A 13,783-nucleotide genomic window follows, 5' to 3' on the forward strand; every position below is an offset into this window, starting at 1 on the left:
CTGAAACAGCCAAGTTTTTAGTCCTTGGCGGAAACCTACCAAGGAGGGGACATGGCGTAGGTCATATGGCAGAGAGTTCCAGAGGGTGGGGGCCACAACCGAGAATGCCCTCTCTCTGGTCCGCACCAGTCTAGCTGTTTTAACTGGTGGGACCGAGAGAAGGTCTTGAGAGGCTGATCTCGTCAGGCGGCATACTTGGTGATGCTGGAGGCGCTCCTTTAGATACACTGGACCGAAACCGTATAGGGCTTTAAAGGTTAACTCCAACACCTTGAATTGGGCTCGGTAAACAACTGGTAACCAGTGCAGATCTTCAAGCACTGGGGTGATGTGATCTTAATCAACCGTACCAGCTGTAATTTCCAGACCGTCTTCAAGGGTAGTCCAACGTAGAGCGCATTACAGTAGTCTAAGCGAGAGGAGACCAGGGCATGCACTACCCGCGGGAGCAGATGAACCGGAAGATAGGGTCGCAGCCTCTGTATCAGATGTAATTGATACCAAGCTGCCCGGCTCACTGCTGATACCTGAGCCTCCATGGACAGCTGGGAGTCAAGAATGACCCCGAGGCTGCGAACCTGGTCCTTCAGGGGCAAATTAACCCCATTCAGCACCAGGTCAATATCTCCCAATCTTCTCTTCTCCCACAAGCAGTACCTCGGTCTTGTCAGGGTTCAGTTTCAGCCTATTACCTCCCATCCATTCACTTACAGACTCCAGGCACTTGGAAATAGTCTCCACAGCCAACTCCGGTGAGGACTTAAATGAGAGATAGAGCTGAGTGTCATCCGCATATTGGTGGCACTGCAGCCCAAATCTCCTGATGATGGCCCCCAGCGGCTTTACATAGATGTTAAATAGCATGGGAGAGAGGATAGAACCCTGTGGCACACCACAATTAAGAGGCCAAGGGTCTGAAACCTCCTCCCCCAATGCCACTCATTGGTGTCTGTCAGAGAGATAGGATCGGAACCATTGTAACACAGTGCCCCCAATTCCCATTCTCTCCAGGCGATCCAAAAGGATACCGTGGTCGACGGTATCAAAAGCCGCAGAGAGATCCAGGAGGACGAGGAATGAGTATTCACCCCTATCCAACGCCCTCCTCAAATCATCCACCAGAGCGACCAAGGCTGTTTCAGTTCCATATCCAGTCCTGAAGCCCGATTGGAACGGATCTAAATAATCTGCTTCCTCCAAGTGTGCCTGTAGCTGTTTGGCCACCACACGTTCGATCACCTTGCCCAAAAATGGTAAATTGGAGACTGGGCGAAAGTTATTCAAATCTTGGGGATCCAAGGAGGGCTTTTTTAAGATGGGCTTTATTACCGCCTCCTTGAGAGCAGATGGCAGTGCCCCCTCTTCCAAGGAGGCATTTACCACCACCTTGATCCCTTCGCTCAGTCTCTCTTTACAGCTGACAATGAGCCATGTGGGGCAAGGATCAAACAAACAGGTGGTCGGTCTCACAGTAGAGAGCACCTTGTCCACTTCCTCAGAGGAAAGAGGCTGAAACCGATCCCACTGGACCGGATCGCAACTGATCATCTCTGGCCCGCTTCCTGTGTCCACGGCGTACGGAATCGAACTCTTCAGGCGATCGATTTTATCAGCAAAATGTTTCGCAAATGCGTCACAGGAGGCTTTAGAGTGCTCCAAGGGTTCCTGCGCAACTGGACCGACCAGGCTCCGGACCACTTGGAACAACCTCCTGGGACAACATTCTGCCGATGCAATAGAGGCAGCAAAGAAACCCCTCTTTGCTGCCTTTGTTGCCACTTGGTAGGCCGCTATTGCTGCTCTAACCCGTGTCCGATCGTCTTCTGAGCGAGATTTCCGCCACCGGCGTTCTAGTCGTCTCACCTCCTGCCTCAAACCCCGCAACTGTGGTGTGTACCATGGCGTGGTTTGAGCTCTATTCAGGGGGAGAGGATGTTTCGGGGCCACCCGGTCTATTGCCCCGGCGATCTCTCTATTCCACTCTGTCACCAGGGTTTCGACTGGGCGGTCTTCGGTCAGCTCCAAATCTCCCAGCACATTCAGGAATCCTAATGGTTCCATCAGGCGTCTGGGGCGGACCATCCTAATAGGTCCCTGTCCCCTGTGGAGGGTGTGCGGCAATAGGAGGTCCATTTTCACCAAATAGTGATCTGACCATGACACGGGGTCTGAAGAAATAATCCCCATTTTCAGAGCACTACCTCCCCCTCCCGAGACAAATACAAGGTCAAGAGCATGACCGGCTACATGGGTGGGCCCAAAATTACTAAGGTGCAGTTCCCAGGAAGTCATGGTTTCCATGAAATCCCGAGGGGCTCCTATGAGAGCCGCCTCGGCATGCAGGTTAAAATCCCCCAAAACCAAAAGGTTGGGGGAAAGAACCCGCACAGCCGAGACGGCCTCCAACACCTCGGTCAGGGAGTCAGCTGTGCAGCGGGGTGGGCGGTACACAAGGAGAATCCCTAAACTGCCCTTAGGGCCCAACCTCCAGTACACGCAATCAACAAACTTGGTCTCATGGAGAGGGGGTCTGGCGAAAATCAAGGACCTCCGATAAATAACTGCCACTCCCCCTCCCCGCCTACCAATCCTCGGCTGCTGCGCGTATCGAAAACCGGCTGGACACATGGCCTCAAGCACAGGAGCTGAGGCCTCATCCAGCCAGGTCTCCGTAATGCACACCAGGTCTGCGTTTTCATCCATGATCATGTCATGGATGAGAGATGTTTTCTGTACCACAGACCTGGCATTACACAGCAGCAGTCGAAGATTGGTTGGAGCTGCACCTCCCCCAGTTATCTTCTGGTGGTGAGCAGGCCCAGAACGTGGAATGGATATTAAACATCTATTCCTTGTTCCCCGAAACTGGCCTGGCCTGCCCCTCACGCCTATCCGGCATCTGCCGCCTAGCCTCTTAACGTCGTGGCCCCCCACCCTCCCCACCGAAACCTCCGCCAAGCACATGTCCTCTCTTATCTGGGCTCAACAGAATCTCCCAACCCTCCCACGGGTTAACAACCGTTATTATCCTCCTCTCTACAAAATTCTATTCCCAAGCAGTCTTCTTCCTTCCCTTATGCGCACTGCAAGGGACCGGTGGGCAACACATAATCCGGGTCGCTCCACAACTCAACCATTCCCACAACGCCCCTCCGCTGTCGCCTGTCGACTCTACTCCACCAAAACAGGGAGACAGGCCACGCCCAAACTCCAGTCGCCCCCCGCGGCGCTCCTCAGCCACCGCCGGTCCAACGGCGTCCACGGCCTCTCCCGGCCTGGCCGTCTTCTGCGGCGCTCTTATTCCTAGGAGATGTGTACAGGGCTGCTGGCCCAGGTTGCTTACCGAAGTTTCACTGAAAGCAATGGGAGGCGTAGGAGCAGGGTGAAGACCACGGTAAATCCAGCTAGGTTCCTTGACTTAAGGGCACCAACTATTGAGACTTCCATAGGAAGGACTCGGGAGCAGCGAAGTCCGCAAAACTGGACTTGGCCCTCCTTGGCCTTGGCACTGGGAAGCGGACCTAATCACTTACTCCGGAGTAAAGATCGAAGCCAGACTCCCAAACCATTGAAACGAAGAGGACTAGACTATTGGAGTTCAACGGGGCATACCTCTTAGTATATAGGCACAGGATTGCCGCCCAAGCGTTAAGACTTTTTTATTTTTGGGGGGGGGAAGGAATCTTCCATGTATTGCAAAACAGGGCCTTTAACTGGAATAGGAGGAGACAAAAGGTTCCTGAACATACGTTACTGAACTGCCCAGCTTACGTCTGCGTGTGTGCGTAGAATCGAGCGCAAGGCTAGGCACGTTTACTTCGAAGCGGGAGCGCCACTTAGGGATCAGTTCAATGGGACTACTCTCTAATTTCTTATAATGTTGGGCTCTGCCGCCCGATGATCCGAGGAGAAGTTGAGAGCGGCTCCCTAACCCTGTTATTGTCGAGGGATTTAGGCTCGACTAACTCAGACTAGAGGAATGCAATCCTACCTACATACACCTATTCGGAAGAAAGTCCGGTTGTGTGTCTAGACCTAGGGGATTAACAGCCTTAAAGGTTCCAACCATATTATTAAACCATATTATTAAAGCCTTAAAGGTTCCAACCGTATACCGTATTATTGATCCTAAGGGCTGATTGAGGCATGACTGTGGCTTGCAGCTTGTACATGCTGCATGGGGAGGGAGCGAATCTAGGGCTTACGTGCACACACTTCTGCCACACACAACCTTTACTGTGAATTGAGGCCTTTGTGTGTCAGTGTCCACACAAGTAAGCTCTGCTTTGTTGGTCCATCTATCCCTGTGGGGGAGAGGTAGTACTATTTGTTTGTTGTTACATCTGTAACCCCTCTAAGGAGCTCAAGTTGGCGTACCTGGTTCTTCCCCTCCCTGTTTTACTTTTGCAACAACTCTGTGAGGCAGTTTAGACTGTGAGGCTGCAACTGGCTCTAAGTCACCCAGTGAGCTTCATAACTGAGTGGGGATTTGAACCCTGGTCTCCTAGGTCCTAGGCCAGCATCGTGGAGCACAGCTTGCTTAACTAGGCCCTGAGTGCATAATGTCCTATTCACTTTTAAGGTTCTGTGCACAGAATGGGAAGGCCCAAGAGCCTGAGCTTTGTTGCCGTATCATTGCATGTACATAGTACAGACCTGTGCAATGGGTGAACTAGCCAGGCTTGCACAGCCTTCATACCAACTCAGCCTTCTGGTGGTGAGCACCTGGCGTTTTGGTTTGATGCTTCTCTACTAGGGGAATTGTCTCTTGCATTCTCATCTTGTATCTTGATCATTTTGAACATCTCCAGCCTTTTTATTGTCTGCCCTATCCCATTGCCTCAGTCTCCGTTATGTGTCAAGGCAGCGTATCTACGTGGATAATAAGTCTTCAGCTTTCTTGCGGGGCCCTGAGACTGAACTTTAAAATGTTAAGAAACTAACACAAATTAGAACTGTTAACTTTACTTCTGTATGTAGGAATTGTGTTGGAAAAAATGAAATGGAACACCACTCCAGAGCATACGTTCTATTCAAGACCTTGTTTTGTTTGTTTGTTTAATATTTGACAAGATTTTATACCACTTGAGAGCCAGTGTGGCGTAGTGGTTAGAGTGTTGGACTATGACGTGGGAGACCAGGGTTCAAATCCCCACACAGCCATGAAGCTCACTGGGTGACCTTGGGCCAGTCACTGCCTCTCATCCTCAGAGGAAGGCAATGGTAAATCCCCTCTAAATACCGCTTACCATGAAAACCCTATTCATAGGGTCTCCGTAAGTCGGAATTGACTTGAAGGCAGTCCATTCCCATTTTTCCATATGCCGCTACATTGACAAAAACCTCTAAGTGGTTTCCATGGTACCTTATTTTATATAAATCTTTGGGGGAGAAATGAAAAGAGTACACTTAACCAGCTTCAATGCTTTTTTTTGCTAGCCTTTGATGATGAAATAGTTTCTACAGCAGACGTGTCCCGCTACGTTGAAGATCCTGGTTTTGGGTACAAAGACTTTGCTAGGCGGGGTGAGGAGCATCTTCCAACATTTCGAGCCCAGGTACATTTAACGTGGCATAACTTACCTTGTTACTGTTGGAGAAGCCAGGTGAAAAGTACATAGGGCAACTTAAGCTAGTCCATCAGAGTGTCTTTCCAGAATAACGTTTTACTACAAATGCAATTACATTGTTTATCGCAGAGGGTCAGAGTATCAATTTTTCACATAGCACAATGGCTGTGGAAGAAAATTAATTTAAGGAAAATTGCTGAAGGAAGGTTTCCTGTCTGCCCCCTCTCCCCTGTAGCCAGACATATCCCCCAAAAGCCTCTCCTGATGATTGGGTGTGTGTGTGTGTGCTCCCTGAACAATGTAGGATGGGGCATGACAGGTTGATGGGAGGGGGGAGGATTCACCCCAAATCAGGCACAGATCCACTCACTTTGAGACAACTCCCCTGGCAGCCCCTCACTCCCTATCCCATATTGATAGGAATGGACCCCCAACGTTGTGGGAAAGGTGTTTGGGAGTGCACATCTGGCTGGTGGGGGAGGGAAATGGGATAGGAAATTCTCCTTCCATAAACTCCCATCCTACAGGGCCAGACCCTTAACAGGGTGTGTGGGAGATCTAGGGGACCCATCAAACTGAGAAATCTTAAATTACCGTCTATGATAATTTTGTTGAAACAATTTTTTGTTGTTGAACAAGTAAAAGGAATATCATCTATTTTTTATTTGGCAACTATTCTAACAGTTGAATATCACATTCTTTACTATGTTTTAGAGACATTTACTAGGGGTGTACATCAGCCGCAAGATTCAGCTTACATCTGTAGCTTTGGGAAGCAGCCTGATCTGTTTCAGAGCCACTCTGTCTCATTCCAATTCAACTTGTTATTTGGGACCGAATTAGATCTGTTAAAAATGAAGCCCTCTTTTCTCCCCATTCACTATAATGGAGAATCTAAAAATGACTATGACTTTTTTTCCTTTTCATGTAAATGGATGAAATTTGCAGGCATAGCAGCTGCTTCAGGGTACATTAAGCCCAACAAATTGCAGGTAGATACATCTAGGGGGCTTTGTGCTGGGCATCTTTAATTTTGTAACATTTTCTTCCAAAATTGGATACAATTTGCTGGCATGTTCTCCCCTTCTAAGGGGATGAATCCAGCCAGAATTCAGAATACAATTGCAGTGGTTCTCTGCAAAGATAGACTTTACTGTTTGGGGGTTGGTACAATAGGAATCATGTGCACGGATCCCCTGGAAAGACAACAGTGGGGAAACTGTCATACCTCCGCAAGGACTCTGTTATCCCAAGGGTCATTTGGTGGGGAGTGAGCTTCTGCCTCCCATAGAATTTTGGGAGATGCAGACTCTTCTCCATGGGGGAAAGAGATCTCTTCATTGACTTACACAGGGGAATGCATAGATCCACACAAAAACAGTTTTGAATTCCTTTGTCAAATCACTGTGATTGGAGTGCCCTAGGAAAATGACTCTCAGTGATTTAAAGCTAGACCTGTCAGTCAAAGCAAAATATCACCACCACCTCTCTGCTTCCCCCCTCAAGCTCAGGAATTCCCCCAGTAAGCTTAGCTTTGTTTCTCAGGACAGGGAAAGGAGGTCATGCAGTTTTTGGATAGCTGAGGCCACAGATCAACTCAGCAGCTTAGCGAGTCCCTGATCCGACTTGAGATGCCTTGTTAATGGTGCAGCCTGACTCAGAAACATGATAACCTTCCCCACATCACCCTGATTTGCTTCTTAATTCAGGGTAGGCACAAAGCAAATGCACACCCCTCATCCTTAATGCTTTTTCTTAAGAACATAAGAAGAGCCCTGCTGGATCAGGCCAATGTCCCATCTAGTCCAGCATCCTGTTCTCACAGTGGCCGACCACATGTCTGTGGGAAGAAAAGAAGCAGGACATGAGTGCAGCAGTACTCTCCTCTCCTGCGCTATTCAGAAACATGCTGCCCCCAACAGTGGCGATAGAACATAGCAATCAATAGCCATTGATAGCCTTACCCTTCACGAATTAGTCTAAACCTATTTTAAAGCCATTAAAGTTGACAGCCATCACTGCCTCTCACGGAAGTGAATTCCATAATTTCAGTATATCTGTCACATTTGATTTCTTATGCTATAATACTTCTTTGGTTATATTCTAATAATAAAAATTATTAATTTAAAACAGCTGTCATGGTTGTCACAGCTGAAACATCCTTTTCCAATCTTAAATTGATCAAGACATCAGCTTAATGTTTTGCACCAACTTTTTTAAGTTGCAGAAAGTAGTATTTCAGGACTAGATGTTCTTTTGATAGAAATGAGTCGGAAGGGTATTCTAAAAATCATGATGAGTTTGCCCATCTCAAAGCAAGGAAAAAAAGGTGTTGTATTTGAGTTGAAAAGTTGTGAATTTTCCTTGAAAGTTTTAAAAGTATTAAGTTGTAATATTCTAATATAACTTTGTCATGTCAATATTATGTATAAAGATGCATCAACAGTTTATATGCATTCTGAAAATACATACTTCCTGCTTAATTAAATTTCTTCTCATAATAATGTTTCATCTCAAGTCAGAAGGTATTGAACTGGAAGCTGGTGCATAATCAACTTAAATTAGGAGGGACACCCTCAGTGTATTTCGCACCAGGGCCCACAACAAACTGTGACCACCGCTATTTCACTTCAACTCTAGAATTGCCTTATGTGCCTTCAAAACCATTCTGCAGTACTGCTCAAACATGTCATGTACAAATTTGTAGTCTTTGTGCCTTTTGCAGGACTATACCTGGGAAAATCATGGATTCTCCCTTGTGAACAGGCTTTATTCTGACATCGGGCATCTCCTGGATGAGAAGTTCCGGATGGTCTATAGCCTCACATATAACACTATGGCCACCCATGAAGATGTTGACACAACCATGTTAAGAAGAGCTTTATTTAATTATGTTCACTGTATGTTTGGAATCAGGTATGTAGCAAAATGACCTGGTTAATGAGTGTACTTAGAAGTTTTCTGTAGAGGGGTGCATCGCATTCAGAGAAAGTGGAGAGAAGCTGTGATATACATGGTACACAGGCATGCATGTCCCTTGTATTGGGAATAAAGTAAGGGGCTAGGATGGAGCCAGCAATGGTTGTTTGCTTAGTGTGGGGTAAGGGTTCATAATAGTATGTTTCAGGTGAAAGAGGGACAGAGTCCCCCTCTTTTCCCCCTCTCTTGCTGTGTAGTAAGATTTTTTCAGTATTTATCAGCATAAATCATAAATTTGGCTTTCCAAAGGTTGCTGAACTACAATTCCCATCAGCCTCAGCAAGCATGGCCAATGGCCAGGGGAGATGGGAGTTGTAGTTCAGCAACATCTGGAGGGCCAAAGGTTCCCCATACCTGCCATAAATACTAGAACATGACTAGTGGGGGCTTTTGAATCTAGACAAAAAATTAATGTAAATTTGGACCTACTTGTGCATCATGTGTTCTGGAACCAAATACCCTTGAAAATGATTTCTCTGACTAGGATGCATATGCAGATCTGTTAACAAATTATTTGGAAACCATGTGAACAATAATCCTCTGGGATCCCATTAGCTGTTCAAAAAAACTTCCCGGAAGCAAAAAGCACATGCAATCCATGTCCACCATAGCATTCTCATGTGTTAATGATGGGAGTCATGGGTGTCGTCTGAACCCTGGCAAATGTGTTGTGTGAATTGTGCCCCAGGAGCCACAAGGAAGTAGATCGTATTCAAATACATTTAATGTATTATTCGTTGTGGTATCTGTGCTGGCTACTGTGCAGGGTTCTGCTGGCTACTCAAAAAACTATAGTTAAAAGGTCAGCTACCTGTCTTTTTAAAAAAAAAAATCTAGTTGAACAATACCAGCTCTGCTACAGGAGATTTCCCCAGAACACGTGTTTTTTCTGCAGTAAAAAGATGTTCTTTTTAAAGATGAGGCTTAAAGAGAGGTTCAGGTTGGATTCATCTTGTTTAGGTATGACGACTATGATTATGGAGAAGTTAATCAGTTACTTGAACGGAGCCTGAAGGTTTACATTAAAACAGTGACCTGCTACCCAGAGAGAACTACCAAGCGCATGTACGATAGTTATTGGCGCCAGTTCAAGCACTCTGAGAAGGTGAGTGTGTCATTGTCAGACTCGTTAGCACATGTTCCACTCATGTTTAAAGAAATAACATAATATAATGATAATCATCATTAATGATAATCATTTATAATGATCATTAATATAATATCATTGTTATAAAGGGAAGCTTTGATAACCATAAATCAAAAGCACCTATCACATGAATGTATTCTGCACTGCATACTCATCAAGAGCGAAACGTTGGGGTTGCCAGGTTGCACTATTATGAAACATTAGAGTGTTGGAGGGTATTATTCTTTTTTAAAAAGAAATGAATAAATTGTGGATTCTATTGAATACCATTTTGTTTTACATGATGGGGTAATACAAAAGATCAGTCTCTGGTGGCAGCTCTGTGATGGCTTGTTCACACATGCAAGTCACCACCGGATGCTGCAGTGAACAAGTGGTGAAAGTGCACATGTGAATCAACCCATTTAAGGCTCACAATCTCAACTCGGGAAAGATAAAGGTAAACCTTTGGTGAACTTCATGGTAGCTGCAGCATTATATATTTTTAAAACATGTTATTTTTTGTTTAAATCTTTCCATCAGGTCCACGTGAACCTTCTTCTTATGGAGGCTCGCATGCAGGCTGAACTCCTTTATGCCCTTCGTGCCATTACGCGTCACTTGACCTGAAGCACCATCACAAGCGTGTGAATACAGCTTCCAAACAGATATGCAGTAAAACCTGCCTGTGGTGTAGCATCAGGCTGTTGGATTCTCTAGTGTCAAAAGCTGAAGCTGCTTTTCCAGCGGCGGTTAACGTGCAATGATCTATATCTTTCCCCCCTTTATTCTTGATGCTTAACATTACTAACGATAGCAAAAATAACACTGAGGAACACTACTTAAATTGTTTCCGGTTGGAGTATTGTTCACAAACCCTAAGCTGGTTTGTTATATTTGATTATTTTTCTATTTCTTCTTGCACCCAGAAGAAAAACACTTGGCAGTGTCTCTTTTGAGGTTCTGTTTCCACCTATCTTACCTATGAATGGAATCCAGTAAAGGATTTTATTTTATTTTACTCTCCTTTTAGTTCTTTTTAGAATATTAACGCAGCTTTCCCCAATCCAGTGCGTGCTGTGTTTAAACTGAATTGCTCAACTGGCTTATTCTTACGGTTTTCTTAGAAATTTAGTATTTCAGCAGTAGTTTTGAGGCCAACTGCCTTTTTTTTTAATGTGAAAGGAACCGCTGCAAATTCTGCGGCGTGCTACTGAGATGCAGCATTCAAATACTTGGGGGGGGGGTTCTAAATGAAGAGGGTTTGGGGGGGGGTGTTTTTACCAGATCCATTTCAACTGTACATAATCAGTTCAGGGATTGCATTCTTCTGTTTTGCCTACAGTTGCTCTTTTTGCTGACCCTAATGATGCTTGAATGGTACACTGCCCAGTCAGCAAGCCAGTTTTAACTTGGAATATTTGAATTTGTCTAAATTCGACTTAAGAAATTAACGACGTTTTTTTTAAAAAAACAAAAAATCCAAGTAAGTTCTTTAACTGGTTCTGGTAGTAATGTGACTTGTGCAAATCCAACATGCACACACACCACACACACACACACACACACACTCTCTATCTGATCAAATAAACAAAAGCAATCAGCAAGAGTTCATTCTCTTAAAACTGTAAAGAGCTACTTTGTACTGAGTCAGACCGCTGGTCTCTTTCGCCCAGTGCTGTCTGTTCTGGTTCTCCAAGGTCTCAGGGACAAGTCTTTCCCAACCCTCCTACCTGAAATTGTTTTAACTGGAGATTGCGGGGATTGGACCTCGGACCTTGTGCATGTAAAGCCTGTGTTAGTTGCTTTGCTGTATCCGCCTCCCCCAAAAGCTTAGCTTGTATGGTGCTGCCTTTTACTGAGTCAGGCTTGTCTGTTCTGACTCTCTTGAGGTCATGGGTCAACATCGTTCCTAATCTTACAACCTGAGATCCTTTAACTGGAGGAGTCAGAGGTTGAACCTGGGACCTTTTACATGCAAAGAATGTGCTTCACCACTGAGCCGGTAGCCTCTTTTCCCCCCTCTACTGCCATTTCTATCCTCCCCCCTTTTAATTCAAGGGTAATTATATTGGTGTTTAGCTTAAGCTTTTAGAAATTTGATTCCCACCCTATTTTTCTGAACCTAATGTCAGGACTCTTTGCGATCTTTTCAAGCTATGAAACATGTCTGTATGTTGACATGAGTGAACAAGGGAAGTGCAATACTGAGCTGAAGAAGGAAGCTTTCCCCTGATGAAGTCACTGCTGAAAAATGCCCCATCCAAAATGGTGGTGGAGAAACTGCTTTGCTTTTTCTTCCCAAACATTGGTAGTGTCCGTAGCTTGCTTGCCATGAACAATCAACTAGTTTTCCGATGCCAAAGCATCCATTCCATCAATCGGAAGCTGTTCTATGCATCCTTAGTTCCTTCTAGTGGGGAAGCCCCGCCCCCACAAACTCCATAGAAATGGATGGAGAAAGCGCAGCAGCAGTGTTGGGCAGATTGGCCAGCGCCCATTGACAGTTGGAATTGCTAGGAAAGAGAAGTGAGCTACCACAAGAGTCCTGTCCTTGTGTTGCTTTACTACACTGATTCTTTTTTTAGAGCACAAGTGTCGGTGTTTTTATAGTGTTACTTTCTTGCATTAATGATCCAGTGACGTGCCTGAAGAGAGGCTAAAAAATGTACCTACCAAGACACAATAGCGATGTTTACATGACTGGTTCTCTTCAGGAAAAGTTAGTCACAACTAAGTCCCATTGAAATCACAGCTGCTTAGCCCCATCTTGGCGACCATCCCCTTGGGTCCCATTACCAGAATCCGAGATCCAGAAAAGGAACCTTGCTTGCCTCAAGTTTTGTGGGGAGCATATAAATTAATATAAGCGCGTCTTCCCCCCCCCCCTTTTTATTTTTTACGAAACTCAGTTGTGACTAACTTTTGCTGGATTGTGACTGATGTTAGATTTTTTTGTCTTCCCCTCCCCCTTAATATTTACTTTGAGTTGCTTTTGTACACATCAGGAATGAATGAGATGGGCTTTATTTCATTCCGTTGCGCTATAGAAAGCAGTCTGGAATAGCCTTTTACGTTGAAGACTTCTATAATGGTTTCTTTTATGAGAACAATTTGAAAGCCTTTCCAGGTTAAAAAGGGAGGGGGGAGTTTGGATGTGGTTATTTTGCTGGGGTGTTTTTTTTTTACTTGATCCTTCTCTCTTCCCTCATCTAAAAATTGCTGTGACGACATGTGATTGTCATGTGACACACACTCCTTAGCTGCCGAAATAATTGTTCATTGTTTTAAACAGACTTACCTTCTGCACTTGGAATCGCAGGCTGTTTTTACATGGAAACTCTCTGAAAGGATATTTATACTAACAGATTTGTATTGGTTATTGCAATGGCCCTGCTGTGGCTTCTCCTAAAGAAATCTGAGGAGAGGGCTGAGGATTTCCTGTTAAAGATACCTACTGCACCTCCCACTCCCCATGCTATATTTTGGCTTCCCAGGAAACTCTCTAAACTAGTCAATAGTGTAGATATACCTTAAGGAAGAAATGAGCATGCTGATGTCAGCTCTTGAATGACCAGGGCATTGTTGCAGAGGATGAATGGTAGTTAACTGTTCTGTCTGCGCGGTAGGGAGGCTGGGGATGTGCGTGTGTTTAAAATCCAGCCAAAGTTGTGCCTTTTGAAGGGGGTAGCTTTGGATTTCACAAGCCCATTCCACTGTCTGCACATGCAGTCCCAGGTGGCAGAAGGGAGAGGTTTGGGCAGATGCTGTCTGCAACTTATCTTTTCTAGGTTGTGTTTACTTCGGCATGACTTCGTTGCAGCAGCTGGGAGTGCATTATTCTGACAGCAGGAGATATGCCATCTCCAAAGCTGCAGTGATTTTGGTGGAGGAGCTGAGTGCTCCCATGGAGTTCAATGGAACTTTAAAATGCTTAATCTTCACTGGGTTTGTGCGTTGAATTGGAGGTGGGATGGAACGGGTTGGGGACAGGTCTCCATCAAATGTCTTTGGAGCAATTGAGGGAAGGTGCGACTTTTTCTGGGGGAAAGAAGGTAGTGGTGGTGGTGGTTTGTTTACTTCCCCCCCCCTGCTGCACCCACTTCCT

The 13,783-nt window shown here is 45.5% G+C and overlaps 1 protein-coding gene across 2 annotated transcripts in view; it reads left to right on the plus strand.

Annotated features, from left to right (window-relative positions):
* The window catches only part of SESN3 (sestrin 3), an 87,687-nt gene extending 76,759 nt beyond the window's left edge, over window positions 1–10,928 (plus strand). For both annotated transcript variants that reach the window (XM_061628794.1, XM_061628795.1), the window contains exons 7-10: window positions 5,440–5,558; window positions 8,296–8,486; window positions 9,510–9,654; window positions 10,219–10,928. In XM_061628794.1, coding sequence (XP_061484778.1) covers window positions 5,440–5,558; window positions 8,296–8,486; window positions 9,510–9,654; window positions 10,219–10,305 — 542 coding nt within the window. In that variant the 3' untranslated portion in view covers window positions 10,306–10,928. The remainder of the gene's footprint in view (window positions 1–5,439; window positions 5,559–8,295; window positions 8,487–9,509; window positions 9,655–10,218) is intronic.
* The last annotated feature ends 2,855 nt before the right edge of the window (window positions 10,929–13,783 follow it).

This window comes from Rhineura floridana, chromosome 5 (assembly GCF_030035675.1).
Source record: "Rhineura floridana isolate rRhiFlo1 chromosome 5, rRhiFlo1.hap2, whole genome shotgun sequence".
NCBI lineage: Eukaryota > Metazoa > Chordata > Lepidosauria > Squamata > Rhineuridae > Rhineura > Rhineura floridana.